Source organism: Artemia franciscana, chromosome 19 (genome assembly GCF_032884065.1).
Source record: "Artemia franciscana chromosome 19, ASM3288406v1, whole genome shotgun sequence".
Lineage (NCBI taxonomy): Eukaryota > Metazoa > Arthropoda > Branchiopoda > Anostraca > Artemiidae > Artemia > Artemia franciscana.
The window spans coordinates 16007227-16024117 of record NC_088881.1 but is presented as its reverse complement, the minus strand read 5'-3'; the positions used below and the strand labels follow the sequence as shown (position 1 = coordinate 16024117).

The following is a 16891-nucleotide window of genomic DNA, read 5'->3' as shown; positions in this document are numbered from 1 at the left end:
CATATTTATACCTTTTTATGAATATCTACTGCACAAAGTGTATAGTACTTCTAAGCAAATGTGATTTTGACTCTGAGAATACTTTCTGCATCTTTAAACATTGGAGGCATAGAGCTAGAAGTCTGCATCTGTTTACGCTATGTGCACGATGGGTATTTTGACATTGTTTTCATCGTGGGTCATTTTACTACCTAAATGTTATGAGCTCTTTGACGTCAGTGGCCTTAGGCTTGGTCCGTTCTTCCAGCTGCAATTTTATTTGACATACATTTTGTTTTCTCAATATTTAGTAACTGACCCTTGGCGTGAACCTTTATTGCTGGTTCATTCAAGTTGCGTTGAGTGTCTACTTGGTAAGTGGCAGCAAAAGCAATATCTTCAACAAAATTTATTTTAGTTGGAATAAGCAGTCGAATGAAGAAGAAAAAAAAACTGCTCATTATAGGTTCATATTGTCAAAGTTAGTGGAAAGGGTTCGAATAACCATCGAAGGGTGGAAGTACTGGCAGCTGGTGGTTAAAGGTAAGAAAACTCAAAAAAAAAAAAAACTGCTCACTATAGGTTCGTATTGTCAAAAGTTAGTGGAAAGGGTTCGAATAACCATCGAAGGGTGGAAGTACTGGCAGCTGGCGGTTAAAGGTAATCTCCTTTCTAGGCCCAAGCCTTCGGACGTTATATGTATTTTTATTTACTTTAAAATTAGTTTTCTTGATTATGAAGGAAGAACTCGGGTAAATCTTAATGGAGAACCCCTTGACAGGCGTTTTACTTAAGTAAAGCAGTGCGTAGCAAACATATATGGTCTTGTTGGAATTTATCAATTCTATTTCAATAAATTGATGTCCGGTGTCTAGAGGCTGCTATTTGGGGTGCATATTACAACGTCTTGACGAATCTTGGAAGTCTTAAAGATGAAGAGAAGCGTAAAGCTGCGGAAAAAGAGATTCAAGGGATCGTTGATGCCGTCACTGAAGAACGTCAAAAAGTATTGGATATCCTCGAATCAAGACGACCCGAGTTAGGATCACCTTAAGTTTTTTCTTTTGCTGGCTTTAATATACTTGTCCTAATATCAGAATTTAGTAGGCTAGAGTAATGGATTTTGGACTGTTCTGCTATTTAGCCAGAATTAAGAGGGATTTGGTACCGTTTTTATTAAATAACTAGATGGCGTAATTACGAATTGTTGCTGTTGAATACTCTTTCCGTTTTAGTTTAGATTTTGTTCTTTTGTGTTTGTTTAAATAAACTCCTTTCATTTATCTGTAATCTCTTTATCGTTGAGATAACCCTGTTTGAAATTATTTGGTAGACTGAGAAATAGCTAATGTGCGTTTGATCGTTTCAATCATGTCTCTACTTTTTTTTTATTTGATTACATGTTTGTCTTTTTGTAGCGGTATGTGATTAAAGTGTTATCGGTTTTTTCCCGTTTTTATGGCACTTGGTATCTACCAAGTTAAATCGGACGGTTAAATCGGAAAAATTAGAAAAAATGAGGTATTTATAACTTACGAACGGGTGATCGGATCTCAATGAAATTTGATGTTTGGAAGGATATCATGTCTCAGTGTTCTTATTTATCCCGACTGGATCTGGTGACATTGGGAGAGGTCGGGGGGGGGGAACCTACCATCTTGGAATACGCTTATAGTGGAGGGATCGGGATGAAACTTGGTGGGAAAAATAATCACAAGTTCTAGATACGTCATTGACATAACCGGAACAAATCCGCTCTCTTTGGGGTAGTTGGGGGGAGGATTAATTCTGAAAAATTAGAAAAAATGAGGTATTTTTAACTTACAAAGAAGTGATCGGATCTTAATGGATGGTAGTTTTTGGCTTATTGGTATTAAGTTTCTGCAAATTGATTGGTCATTGTAGTTATCCATTCTGTTTCAGCAACTTAACATAAAATTATTAGTGAAAGCTGAGACATTCGGAAACAAGCATTATATCATGATTGTAGCAGTAGCAACAACCTATTAAAGAGTTAACCACTGCAAATAGTAGCCAAACATTAAAAGAATAGGTTTTAAAGAGCGTATAGGAATCGAAAGATAATCAAAAAGTTCTATCTTCCGAACATTACTGAGAAGCTGACTGATCTACACAAAAAGCTCTCAGAAACGGCGTATCGGCGTTTGTCGCCTCACTACGGTCTGATCCGTTTGTATGATTAATGTCTATTGTTGACTCTCGTTTTTTTTTTTTTTTTTTTTTTTTTTTTTTTTTTTTTTTTTTTTTTTTTTTTTTTTTTTTTTGTATCACTTTTTTTTTTTTATTTGTTCTCCTTTTTTTTTTTCAAGTTCTTACTCCACTATTTATCTTTTTGATGTAAGTGGGTTAGAAATAAATATTATTATATTACTATATTATATAATTAAAACCTTTTTCACACAACAATATTTTGAAAATAATAACTTTCATTCAGATTGAACTGTAATTTTTGATTCCGAATTTTTTTTTTTTAATTAGGAAGAAGATACCAAAACCTGTCAAAAATTAAATCAAGTTGAAAAAAGTACACCAATGAAATCCCTATGGTCGAATATCCTTAACTAACGGTTACACTCCCTCATTTTGAAAAGATCGAACATCACATGTTTGAAAAGCAGTAGAACGAGCCTGCTGTTTTAAAAAGGGCATCTAAAAAAAATTAAAGATTGTGCTAATCTATATTTTTTTCCAAGCTAATCCCCCTCCATTTTTGCTGGCTTGTTCATTAGTTATTACACTTTAATTATGTTTCACACAATCATTAGTTCTGTGGAGGTTGATGAGGTTAGCAAATTTTGACTCCACGCTACCCTTAGTTGTACTCTTGGTATATGTTGCCTTTCTTTTTTATAGTATGTTGCTTTATGCTTGTTACCGTTTTAACATTATTACCTAAGGAAAAAGGATAAATGAGCGAAATTAAGCACACTTACTTAAACTTGGGCGTGCCTGCGTCTGAAGGCACATAAAGCAGTGAAGGTTGTCTTCTACTTCGATCAATCCTGTCCCAAGGGCCACAACTCATTCAGTAGACTTTCATGTCTTATCACTTCTTTCTGCAGGAATAGACGTAGTGTGTTGCGTTGTCTTCCACTTCTTCGTAGGTCAGGTGAAACTGACCATTATAAATCCTTTGTTCATATGGGGCATATACTCCCCATATCTTTATCTTCTAACGCTGAATTCAATGGTTGTAATTGGCTGTTTCATGTCCAGAGACTCGTTGACAAAGGAAAGGTTTTGATCATTCATTCTTAAGATATTTGGAACTCTTATAGTCGACAATTTTAAGCAGTGTTTTGTCTGCATCCTTTGCTAGACTCCATGAATCATATCTATACTTTTTTTTTACTATACTTTATACTTTTTAATGCTTTTATGCTTTTTTACATATTTATACCTTTTTATGAATATCTACTGCACAAAGTGTATAGTACTTCTAAGCAAATGTGATTTTGACTCTGAGAATACTTTCTGCATCTTTAAACATTGGAAATGCAGAGCTAAGAGAAGTCTGTATACACTATGTGCACGATGGGTTTTCTGACATTGTTTTCATCGTGGGTCATTTTACTACCTAAATTGTATGAGCTCTTTGACGTCAGTGGCCTTAGGCTTGGTCCGTTCTTCCAGCTGCAATTTTATTTGACATACATTTTGTTTTCTCAATATTTAGTAACTGACCCTTGGCGTGAACCTTTATTGCTGGTTCATTCAAGTTGCGTTGAGTGTCTACTTGGTAAGTGGCAGCAAAAGCAATATCTTCAACAAAATTTATTTTAGTTGGAATAAGCAGTCGAATGAAGAAGAAAAAAAACTGCTCATTATAGGTTCATATTGTCAAAGTTAGTGGAAAGGGTTCGAATAACCATCGAAGGGTGGAAGTACTGGCAGCTGGTGGTTAAAGGTAAGAAAAATAAAAAAAAATAAATAAAAGAAACTGCTCACTATAGGTTCGTATTGTCAAAAGTTAGTGGAAAGGGTTCGAATAACCATCGAAGGGTGGAAGTACTGGCAGCTGGCGGTTAAAGGTAATTTCCTTTCTAGGCCCAAGCCTTCGGACGTTATATGTATTTGCATTTACTTTAAAATTAATTTTCTTGATTATGAAGGAAGAACTTGGGTAAATCTTAATAAAGAACCCCTTGACAGGCGTTTTACTTAAGTAAAGCAGTGCGTAGCAAACATATATGGTCTTGTTGGAATTTATCAATTCTATTTCAATAGGTTGGTGTCCGGTGTCTAGAGGCTGCTATTTGGGGTGCATATTACAACGTCTTGACGAATCTTGGAAGTCTTAAAGATGAAGAGAAGCGTAAAGCTGCGGAAAAAGAGATTCAAGGGATCGTTGATGCCGTCACTGAAGAACGTCAAAAAGTATTGGATATCCTCGAATCAAGACGACCCGAGTTGGGATCACCTTAAGTTTTTTCTTTTGCTGGCTTTGATATACTTGTCCTAATATCAGAATTTAGTAGGCTAGAGTGATGGATTTTGGACTGTTCTGCTATTTAGCCAGAATTAAGAGGGATTTGGTACCGTTTTTATTAAATAACTGGATGGCGTGATTACGAATTGTTGCTGTTGAATACTCTTTCCGTTTTAGTTTAGATTTTGTTCTTTTGTGTTTGTTTAAATAAACTCCTTTCATTTATCTGTAATCTCTTTATCGTTGAGATAACCCTGTTTGAAATTATTTGGAAGACTGAGAAATAGCTAATGTGCGTTTGATTGTTTCAATCATGTCTCTACTTTTTTTTTATTTGATTACATGTTTGTCTTTTTGTAGCGGTATGTGATTAAAGTGTTATCGGTTTATTTCCCGTTTTTATGGCACTTGGTATATACCAAGTTAAATCGGACGGTTAAATCGGAAAAATTAGAAAAAATGAGGTATTTATAACTTACGAGCGGGTGATCGGATCTCAATGAAATTTGATGTTTGGAAGGATATCGTGTCTCAGTGTTCTTATTTTAAATCCCGACTGGATCTGGTGACATTGGGGGAGTTCGGGGGGAGAGCCTACCATCTTGGAATACGCTTATAGTGGAGGGATCGGGATGAAACTTGGTGGAAAAAATAATCAAAAGTTCTAGATACGTCATTGATATAACCGGAACAAATCCGCTCTCTTTGGGGTAGTTGGGGGGAGGATTAATTCTGAAAAATTAGAAAAAATGAGGTATTTTTAACTTACGAAGAAGTGATCGGATCTTAATGAAATTTGATGTTTGGAAGGATACCTTGTCTCAGAGCTCTTATTTTGAATCCCGACCGGACTTGGTGACTGGGGGGAGTTGGGGGGGGACGTAAAATTTGCCAGACGCCTTGAGTGGAGGGATCGGAATGAAACTTGGTTGGAAAAATAAGCACAAGTCCTAGATAAGTGATTGACATAACTGGAACGGATCCGCTATCTTTGGGGGAGTTGGGCGGGAAGGGTTAATTCTGAAAAATTATAAAAAATGAGGTATTTTTAACTTACGAAGAAGTGATCGTATCTTAATGAAGATCTTAATGAAATTTGATGTTTGGAATGATATCTTGTCTCATAGCTCTTATTTTGAATCCCGACCGGACTTGGTGACTTTGGGGGGAGTTGGAGGGAACCTAAAATCTTGGAAAACGCTCAGAGTGGAGGGATCAGGATGAAACTTGGTGGAAAAAAATAATCACAAGTCCTAGATACGTTATTGACATAACCGGAACAAATCCGGTCTCTTTGGGGGAATTGGGGGGGGGGAGGATTAATTCTGAAAAATTTGAAAAAATGAGGTACCTTTAACTTACGAAGAAGTGATCGGATCTTAATAAAATTTGATGTTTGAAAGGATATCGTGTCTCAGAGCTCTTGTTTGAAATCCCGACAAGATCTGGTGACATAGGGAGGAATGGGGGGAACCTAAAATCTTGGAAAACGCTTAGAGTGGAGGGATCGGAATGAAACTAGGTGGAAAAAAATAATCACAAGTCCTAGATACGTCATTGACATAACCGAAACAAATCCACTCTCTTTGGGGGAGTTAGGGGGAGGATTAATTCTGAAAAATTAGAAAAAATAGGTATTTTCAACTTACGAAGAAGTGATCGGATCTTAATGAAATTTGATGTTTTGGAAGGATATCTTGTCTCAGAGCTCTCATTTTGAATCCCGACCGGACTTGGTGACTTTGGGGCGAGTTGGGGGGGGGTGGAACCTAAAATTTGGCAGACGCCTAGAGTGGAGGGATCAAGATGAAACTTGGTTGGAAAAATAACCAGAAGTCCTAGATATGTGATTGACATAACTGGAACGGATCCGCTCTCTTTGGGGGAGTTGGGTGGGAAGGGTTAATTCTGAAAAATTAGAAAAAATGAGGTATTTTTAACTTACGAAGAAGTGATCGGATCTTAATAAAATTTGATGTTCGGAAGGATATCGTGTCTCAGAGCTCTTATTTGAAATCCCGAAAAGATCTGGTGACATGGGGGGAGTTGGGGGGAACCTAAAATCTTGGAAAACGTTTAGAGTGGAGGGATCGGGATGAAACTTGGTGGAAAAAAATTAATCATGAGTCCTAGGTACGTAATTGACATAGCCGGAACAAATCCGCTCTCTTTGGGGGAGTTGGGGGGAGGATTAATTCTGAAAAATTAGAAAAAATTAGGTATTTTTAACTTACGAAGAAGTGATCGGATCTTAATGAAATTTGATGTTTGGAAGGATATCGTGTCTCAGAGCTCTTATTTTGAATCCCGCCCAGACTTGGTGACTTTAGGGAGAGTTGGGGGGGTGGAACCTAAAATTTGGCAGACGCCTAGAGTGGAGGGATCGAGATGAAACTTGGTTGGAAAAATAAGCACGGGTCCTAGATATGTGATTGACATAACTGGAACCGATCCGCTCTCTTTTGGGGAGTTGGGTGGGAAGGGTTAGTTCTGAAAAATTAGAAAAAATGAGGTATTTTGGGGGAGGGAACTGGAAACCTTGGAAAACGATTAGAGTGGAGAGATCGGGATGAAACTTGATGGGAAGAATAAGCACAAGGTATAGATACGAAAATGACGTAATTGGAACGGATCCATTCTCTTTGGGGGAGCTGGGGGTTGTTAATTTGGAAAAATTAGAAAAATTTAGGTATTTTTAACTAAAGAACGGGCGACCAAATCTTAATGAAATTTGATATTTAGAAGGAACTCATGTCTCCGAGCTCTTATTTCAAATCCCGACCAGATCTGTTGACATTGGGGAGGGCTGGAGGGGGAAACCGAAATCTTGGAAAACCTTATAAATGTCGTAGATACGTGATTGACATAATCGGACTGGATCCGCTCTCTTTGGAGGATTTAGGGGGTGGGATTCAATGCTTTGGCGAGTTAGGGCATCTGGACGCGCTAGGACGATGAAAATTGGTAGGCGTATCAGGGAGCTGCACAAATTGACTTGATAATGTTTTTTTCCTTATTTCGATCATCGGAGGGGCTGGAGGGAGAGGAAAAATTAGAAAAAAGTTGAGGTATTTTTAACTTACGAGAGAGTGATCGGATATTAATGAATTTTGATATTTAGAAGGACCTCGTGACTCAGAGTTCTTATTTTAAATCCCGAACGGCATTAAGCCTCTGATTTTCCTTTTAAAGCAATCTATTGATTCTTAGAATTTCGCTAGAGCCCATACCATATGAGCTTTTGGCTCTTCCAACCTCGTCACAGGTGCCATATAAGCTCTTAGCTCTTGTTTTTTCTCTGCAGGTTGTAAACATTTGACACTCAAAATGAACTTGTATTCGCGCGAATACAAACCCTCATAGGTTTTCCCCAGCACGAAAGTGTTGTATCTATTTGTTTATTCGTGAATGTTGAAATAAAAAAATTTGAACTTGAAACTGGTGTTTCAAACTAGTGCGATAAAATATCATTCTGTAAAAAGAAACCAGTTTCCCACTATTATACTTTTTCGGAATGTTAAAATTTCTAATAAACTAAAAAGAGAATCTGTAACGAAACCATCTTTTCAATAAATAAATAGAACACATATTGAAAAAATATTTGAAGGCTTGACAACAGCCACGACACCAATCTTCATATATATATTCTATATATACATTTATTTCAGAATTTCTTTTCTAGTAAAATCAAATCAGAAAAGGTTTTAAGAAGCTGCAGTTTCCGAAGCACCAACATTTTTTTATTATTATTATCCGTTTTCGTTTATTCTGTAAAAAAATAAATAGAATGATAACTTCTTTATGTATCCATAAGGAAGGTTTTAGTATATTCAATAGCTACTTACCTAAGCCTTCCTAGTAACAAAATAGCTGAGACAATCTTTTATTCAAGAACCATTAAAATCTATTCTCTAACAGTGTAATTCCATGTAGATCCAAGTGCACAAAAACACAATCTAAGTTTGTCTTGGGCCAAATGCAAAATTTTAACTGGAGGACAAACATTTGCATCCACCAGCTTTATTGCTTCTTGGAGTAGTGATATTGCGTTTTTAATATTCTTTCTGTCCATCTCTGTAGTAGCATCTGAAATTAAATTGTCTCTGAAAATATTTAGCTGGGACACTTTGAATATGTTAGGTAGAACAGTTGATCGTGAAACTGAAAATCTAGATTTTTTTTTTTTATCTCCGGAAATTTAAACTAACTTCGGTTTATTAATAGAAGCGTTAATGTCGCGGAATAAACCAAAATACCCAAATCTGGAAGTTGTTAGACTGAACTGGGAATGCTAAACTCTACCGTTAACTTCTTGAGACTTGAACGTAGAAGTTCATTTCCTGTTTTTGTTTATCTCTTTGTAATGAAAAAAATCATTATTAAAGCTAATAAGTTTTAAATTGGCCCTATAACTACATTCCTAGAGGAAGTCCCCAGGTGTGGAAATTCGGTTCCTATCTAGTTGAAAGTATTGAAACAAAATTATGCATTAAAATAAATTTGTCAAATAAAACTTCACTCTTTCTGATTTCGCTCCTTCAACCCCCCTCCTCTAAAGCTACCTATGGGGAAAGGTGTGTTGGAAAGCTTGCAAAAGACACTAGCTTAAATGTTTTGAAGATGTCTGAAAATTCTCATGATTCGGTTCCAAATTTTCCCCCGTTAGTCTAAAGGTAAATCAAGTCTCTTTGTTGAAAGTGACCATCACAAATATGAGCCAAATTCAAACCTGGACGATTAATTGGATCACGTTTTTTAATTAATTTCGTCAAAGTTGCGCTGCTTTCACTGTTAATATTGTCTTCACTTTTTGTCGTTGTGTTACTATATGAAAACGTAAGGGGGAATCCAATCTCTTTTCAATACCTTCTTCTTGTTCAACTTTTTGTTGCTTTTTTAAAGTTGGTTCTCAACCACAGAACATTGTCGGACTTATTCTGAATTAATAATTTACATAATATATAGTAGCCCAGATATCCCGATCCTGGGACCACATGTGTATACGCTCTTCCACTTGATGGGGAGAAGAGATGTACCAAGCGGTTAAAATGCAAAGAGAGCCTGTTGCTTTCCTAAGTCTTCAATAGGACATTTTTCTTCAAGCGATAACGAAGAAAAAAATACTATTTAGAAAAAGATCTTACTCAGTTAAAATGAAAAACACTGCAAAATACATTAATAAACAATGTACATGCATAAAAAAAACATAAGTTCAGAAGTGGACTCAGCTTTTACTAAGACTGTCAGCAATAATTTGCTGCAGACAACAGTAGTATACTATAAACAAGCTTTCGGGTGGATGATGGTGATTTTAATAAGCTTGGCTGCTTTACGTTTTGCTATAAGTTTTGCTATAATGCTGCTTCGTTTGCTATAAGTGTTTCCAGCTTTACTGTTAATATTAAAACACAATCAAAACACACTGAAATTCCCTTGTAAATGAAGGAACTTGCGATTCAAAACCCCTCAATTTTCATCCTATTTAGTGTCTAGTAGAAAAATGTTTAAAGATGTGGGATAAATCTAGGAAGTAAAAAATTTTCTGTTACGAGAAAGGGGTAGAAGATTGTAGCCCCCTAAAAAATGGTGTTATAGTTTCTAGACATACAGCTAGCATTTATTTTATTTTGTAGCTTAAATCTTTGAAAAGATATTAGACTTTGATTTATGACTTTCTAGTTTGTGATATTTTTGTAAATAGAAGTGAAACCCGAATGTTGTGTGGGGCAAACGAAATACTTGCTCACGAATTAAGTCATTTAGTTTTTTTTTACTTCTGCCTTATATGTTTTAATCATAGTTTTATGTGACATTTTACCGTGGGATATATAGCTCTGTATAATCTTTTGAAGGGGAAGCAAAAAATGGGGAGGGGGGTGTTTGAAGCTTCAAAACTAGGATTCTATGCTCTAATTTTCACATTTCATGAGAAGCAGTTTAGAATACGGTCACCGGCCTATAAAGATGGCGCGCTTACAAAATTAGATATCTCTCCCCCCAAACAAAGTTTCCTTTTGCTTTCATTTGATTCACTTTGACTCAAAAATGAATGGGGATAGGATTATGATGTTAAAAAGCATTGCTTGTCGACTATTTGTTGTAGAATTCAAGAGATAGTTTTTTTGTTTTTAAAAAGGCCACAACTTTAGATTCTTCGATTTCTATTACTTGTGAAAAAATGTGTTCAATGACAATAAAAATGAAATGAACATGTAGTAAAAGGGGTTTAATTTCATTTTGTTAAATTGTAATGCGAAATACATCAGGGTCCAAGAAATTGCTTTTGTCTAGACCTATTCAATCTGATAAATAAACAGTTTGTCGTCACAAGAAGTGGGGAAAGGGATGGTAGTATTTCTTGAGAGAAATTTTTTTCGCGGGAGAAACTTCCCGTCGGGGGTTGAAGGATTTCTGAGAAAAATTTCCCACATAGAGTAGTTTTTGGCATGACCAGAAAATGATCAGAAATATAATGAAAAGCAATTCTTTTATCAAATGACATTACGCCAAGGAGAATTTTTCAGGTAAAATCGTCCGCGACAAATTTTATGGTGGGAATTTGCAGCGAGGATTGAATTTCCCAGAGGTAATTTCCTGGGGGAGGACTTTACGCAGGAGGAAATTTCCCTAGAGAAATTTTTTGTGGGGGGGGGGTGAATTTTTAATCGAGGGAGAAGTGGATTTTCTTGCATTATTTGAAAAACGATAAGAAATTAAAGTGAAAAAAACATGCTTTTTCAGCTGAAAGTAATTAGCAACGCTAAAATTTAAAACGCATAGAAATTATTCCTTACTCTTTGTTCTCTAATTATTATTATTCTTTACTAATTATTCTTTAATTATTCTCTAATTATTCTTTACTCTTTGCGCTAAAGTTTGAACTTTTGCCTAAAATCTTAAAGAACGAATCTTGAAATACAAGACTCGTTTAATTTTAACCAGAGTCTTTCTTAACAGCACTAAAAAAGCTTAGCATGAAAAGAGGGGTATTGAAGAGGGGGAAGTACTTTTATATACAGAATAATCTCTATCCGTTTTTAGATTTAACGTTGCTTTTTACTTTCATCTAAAAAAAACATTTTTTATTTAGCCAATTAAACAAAATTCCTATAAAATAGAGTTTTTCAAAAAAAAGTAAAGTGCTTCATTAAATCAAAATGAGCAGAAGTCAAGTCAAATAATTTTGTAAGTGTAAAAGTACAACAAATTACATTAAATAAATAAATAAAACCCAAAATGAACAGAAATTACAACAAATAAAAATAAGTAGACACTAAGACGAGTAGAGATGACGCCCTCTGTGCCTTTTAAAGACCAGGGCATAATTTGTGCTTTACTCAAAAAAAATCTTTATTTTGAGCTGATTTTTTTTATTTCTCATAATATCACGAAAATACACCATTATAACCAACAGTACTGAAAAAAACAACTAATGAATGTGGATTGACTTTTTAATTTATATTAAAATGATAACCCATATGTGCGTAGTGTGTTTTGATTCAGTTCAACGCCATTCTCAGCGTTTTCTGAAACTTTAACTAATATCCTTAGCATTAGTGAAAGTAGTAGGCACAATAGCAGAAGTAACAATAGAAGCAATAGCAGCAGTTTTAGTGATAGCAGTAGTAGTATTAGTCGTAAGCAGTAATAATATTCAAGTTGTGCCTTATTGGTCTAGTCCAACAACCCCTCTTCACGCCCTGATAGGTTCGACTTAATACTTTAAGCTATTTACGAGATATCACTGATACGTCTTGTTGATAACCTGTGTGTACACAATGTGTTTCGATTTAGCCCAGCATTTTCCTAAACAGTAACTGGAGAGTTTCACACTAAAACGATTAGCCTTAACAATATTAATACTAACAAAAGTAGTAGTACTACTACTAGTAGTAGTAGCATGTATATAGGTTGGGATAACTCGTAGCATATAGGATAACCCATAAACGCCAGTAGGAGGAATGACTTCAGGAAACAAGATGCCATCAAACATATTATGTAAACGGAAAAATGAGAGATACTACATTAATAATCTTCGAAAAACTATCTAAATTTCCTGGTGACAAAGTTGACCCCCTCTAACCTCTGCAAATTTTTACGGTAAGAAAATTACAGTAATAATTTGTGTTAAAGGATGCAATAAGAAGGGTACTATCATCGAGCTGCACTTACGTTCATGCTTAGTTCAACTCAAAAAAGGACAAAGATTAGCTTTTACTTTCTGAAACATTAAGCGCTTATTCCCCTCCTCATGATCTAACGAACCACTGATACCTCTCCATAGTTATTTATGGAAAATTTTCCCCCAGACAATTCCATCTTCACTGACAATTTCCCCCAGATAAATTTCTTGTGGACGATTCAGCCTCAAAAATTTTATTAAGCAGACTATCATTTAAAAAAAAACGTATTTTTATTTTATTTTTGATCGTTTTTCAGGTTATGGCGGAATCTATCTATGCGGAATTTTTTCCCGGAAATACCCACAATGGAAAGTTTTTCCCTGCAGAAAATTCTCCCATGGACTCCTGCTGATAATTCCTCCGTGCAGAGTTTCTCCTGTGAATAATCCCACCCACGCAAAACTAGCCCAGAGAGATGCAGACACTGGAGCTTTCAACTATGCTGAACAGAATGGTTATCTCAAAGTTTTGACTGGACGACATTAGGGGAAAAAGCGCGTTGGAGAGAGAATGTTTTGGTCAGTTGAAAAGGGCTCTAGAATTTTTAATTTCCGTTCAAACGAGCCATCTCCCGATCTTCTAGGACCATTGATTCGATATGTTCATCCCTGGGAAGAACAAAGAAAATAAAATCAACAAATCCACACGCCTCAGAGATCTTACTTCTGCAAAACAAAAATAAAATTCCACAATTTCTCAGAGGGGGGTTAAAACTTTTACTGTAGAGTTCTCTCATACGCTGAACTTGATGGTGCAATTTTCAATAAATTCCTTGACTTATGGGAGCTGTTTTCCCTTTTTTCAAAAGTCTGGCAAATTTTCCTAGTGTCAGTCATCAAGTTGAAACATTCAGGAACCTTTTTGTGGGGCTGGGGAGGGGGAAAGTGTACGTTGCCCTTCATCTTGGAGAAATAGGAAATCAAAGATCCTTCACACATCCTGGCTATCAAACATCAAATTTGCAAGATTTCTAAAACAGTTTGGGGAATGGAGTCGAAAATTAAAGGTAAAGAAAGAAGCGGGAGGAGTAGGGGAACTCTAAATTTTGAATGGGGACCATTTTTAAAATATCATGTCACTGGTAATTCCACAATCTTACGCTAGAGTTCCTTTGGCAATTAGAATCTGATCACGTCTAAGTTTGAAGGCAAGTCAGAAGACACTATATGGTACGAGGCTATCAAAATAGAGTATCTGCAATATCTCTGTATTTCTAGGATTATCAAGCTTAAACTTTGAGGGAGTGTTAGAGGGCTGCCAAACGAAAATCAAGCTTAGACTTGGAGGGAGGTTACATAGGATAGGGGGAGGGCTCAAATATTTTTGCAGTTCATCTAAAGATTTTTGCTCTACAAGATTTTAGGCTCAAAGATTTTTGAGCCTATATAGTACTTTTATTCTATTTATTTTTAAATAGTTACTCGAATCAAAAGACCGTATAAGCTGCCTGGTGATCTAAAAATCAATTCCTGGTTAAGTAGCAGTATAGAATAAAAGAAGCCATGTCCACCCAGGTTATCAAAATAGCATATCTTCGTTATGTTAGGAACAAACTGGAATTGACAATTCCCTTTAAATTGTCGGGGTATGTTGTTTTTGGGAGGGGTGGGGGGAATTGACCCTGACTTTTGACTTGAACAGACGGTCAGAAGGTAGTCGTAGGAAAATGTGTTTCTAGGTTGTCAAAATAGCCTAACCTTTCAAACGACTAAAAGATTTGGGCTGAAAAAAAAACTGAGACTTAAACTTCATCTCTCACATTAGCTAGAAATAGAAATTTGGGGGCTGAAGTCCCCCCTCACCCAAAAAAAATTTCGTGGGGAGATTTTCTGCAGGGGAAAATGTTTTGGGAAGAAAGCCTCCCCCCAAAACAATTTTCCGGGGAGAAAGCCTACCACCGTGGAATTAATAAATTTCTTGACTAAGTGGATTCCTACGAAACAAACAAGCCCGAAAATAATTTTGGCTTCTGATCCCAAGTAAATGCTAGATTTTTTTTCTTGGCTATTGGCTTACAGGGCTAGTGGATATTCTATTTTTTGACCATCTTGACAAAAACTGGCATTTTCAAATTTCGGTCGATGTTGACCAGGAGCGGATGGTCTAACAAGAGCGAGGAGGGTTGTTACCCCTTTCCAGTCAATCATTTTCCAACATTCCTTTCAACTAGCCGCGAAAGTTTCAACTTAATGCCTTCGACTGTTCCTTAGTTATTGCTGATAAACATTTTCAACAACCCGCATGCAAATAATATGTTTTGATGTTGACCAATAACCCCTTAAAACGCACTTTTGAGGCTTCAGTCTCTTTCCCCCATCCGCTACAATACTACAGATTAAAGTTAATCTGTATTTTCCGATATGTGTGCCTCTTGCATTTATTTAGTTACTAAATAAAAAAATTGCTACTTTATATTTGCTGTTTCGAAGGTTTTGGCCCCCCCCCCCCGAGAAAAATTCCTGCGTACGTGCCTGGCGGAACAAAATTCTTCATATGTGTCCAATTTTTACCATTTTTGTGATTGTGTCATTTAAAATCTGGTTACAACTGGAAACCCTGCTATCTGCGTCAAGTAAAGGAACGCCTTCTAAACCCGTTTGCATTCACCAAAGGATCCCTTTTTTACAGTATTTTCATTTCGGCATAGCTAATTTTCGATAATCGAACTATCCGGCCCTAAGCAGACTAGTATTGCACTGTGAACCCAACCATATTGACTTTTTACAACATTCTGGCCGTCTGCAGAGAGCGGTATATTTCAAACCAAAGAATTCCTGTAAGCACAAGGCTGCTTTTCCTTATGGTGGAGGGAATTTTCGGTTTTTCACGCTCAAGACAAGGTTCCTGGTTTCACCTGGGAATACTTCCACGTTATAATCTTGCCCTCATGACCCTTCCAGAATTGATCAGAAACTCAACAACACTGAAACAAAAGTTGTTGAGCTACTTTATATTGCCAGAAACTTCTGGGCCATTGCACTTCAACTCGTGGATCGCGTTTGCTAGTGCTACATCTACAAAATGATGGAACAGACTCACAGTCCGCCTTTTGTACACATCTTGAAACGATAGTAGCTAACCACGCGGTCCACGATGTTGGCACTATCCAGGTAGATGTTGTAGTCCGAGACTAAAGCATTTGACCTGCACCGATGACCCCTGGCACTCGTCATACCCTTTGACCTCGGTCTCATCTTCCATATCCTTGCAGCTGGGAGCTATCAGAGCCCTTAATTAACATACCATTGAATAACGGCTACCTCTCTGTCTGAGTGCATACAAAGCACGGAAGTTCCCTTGTTATTTTTTTTCGTTGTGTTTTCAATAAAAGTATTGGGCCCTTGGCACCAAAACTGTTTTTCATTATAGTTCTCATATTTATTTTTCTTTCGCCCGAATGACCTAGATCTTGACAAAAGTGGTTAGCTGTCAAAATAGAGGTGTGTGTCTTCTAGTAGGGTTTGAAACACGGCTACTTGAATAACCGTTGACAAGCCATGTATCCGAAGATTATCTCTCAAAGTGTAACAAAGTAAGAAAGAAACAATAAGATAGACAAGGACACAAAAGACACTGGAAGGTGTTGTGATAGTATAAGTGTGATAATATTGTAAATTAGATTCAAAACCCACTAGGAGATTGTTTTGAAATCTACTTTTCTAATTAAGAGCAAATATGAATTTTTGTCGACAAAGCTGATAAAAGTAATTAAGCGACCAGTCATAATTATACTTAGGTAAAATGAAAATTCAGCAGGCTCCAAAGCCAATTAGTTATAGCTTTCTAGATTACTCGATTGGAGCCAAGCGTCCAAAAACGAAGACAGGGTGGTTTTCGAGGCTCTACAAGAGCCATCTATTTAAGATAATTGCCGGTAAAATATAGTTGAAATACAACCCATTATTTGTCTTTTTACTTATTCACAGCAATTCCATTTTTTTTTGTTTCTTTTCTCTCTGTACTTTTTTTAATCTCCAAACTGAGGCTTTTTTAAGTTAGGAAAATATGCACTTAAAGTCGCGAAAGTCTTATAAAAAAATTATAGATGGTATTTCAAGCACAAAGAACACATAAAAGCATTCAAAACTTGTTTAGATACCCTTTGCAATGACAAATTCTGCAAGGGAGCCACAGCCGCGAACACCCAGTCTCAGGAGGTTAAACAGCTCAGTCTGATTTGTGTAAATCTTCTAAAGAAAAGGATTTACCAATAGCCCAAAGGCTTCTAAGACTCCAGAATATGCTAATGTTTTGCACACCTATTTTTGAGTCTTTTGAC

The 16891-nt window shown here is 36.3% G+C and overlaps 2 protein-coding genes across 5 annotated transcripts in view; one reads left to right on the top strand and one right to left on the bottom strand.

The window, feature by feature from the left end:
• LOC136039338 (formimidoyltransferase-cyclodeaminase-like) overlaps positions 1-4654 on the top strand; it is an 85615-nt gene extending 80961 nt beyond the window's left edge. Inside the window, exon 10 of the mRNA XM_065722965.1 lies at positions 4228-4654. Coding sequence (XP_065579037.1) covers positions 4228-4425 — 198 coding nt within the window. The 3' untranslated portion in view covers positions 4426-4654. The remainder of the gene's footprint in view (positions 1-4227) is intronic.
• Positions 4655-8296: 3642 nt separating this feature from the next.
• Positions 8297-16891, bottom strand: part of LOC136039340 (SET and MYND domain-containing protein 4-like) — a 70469-nt gene continuing 61874 nt past the window's right edge. For all 4 annotated transcript variants that reach the window (XM_065722969.1, XM_065722971.1, XM_065722970.1 and 1 more), the window contains one exon: positions 8297-8515. In XM_065722969.1, coding sequence (XP_065579041.1) covers positions 8334-8515 — 182 coding nt within the window. In that variant the 3' untranslated portion in view covers positions 8297-8333. The remainder of the gene's footprint in view (positions 8516-16891) is intronic.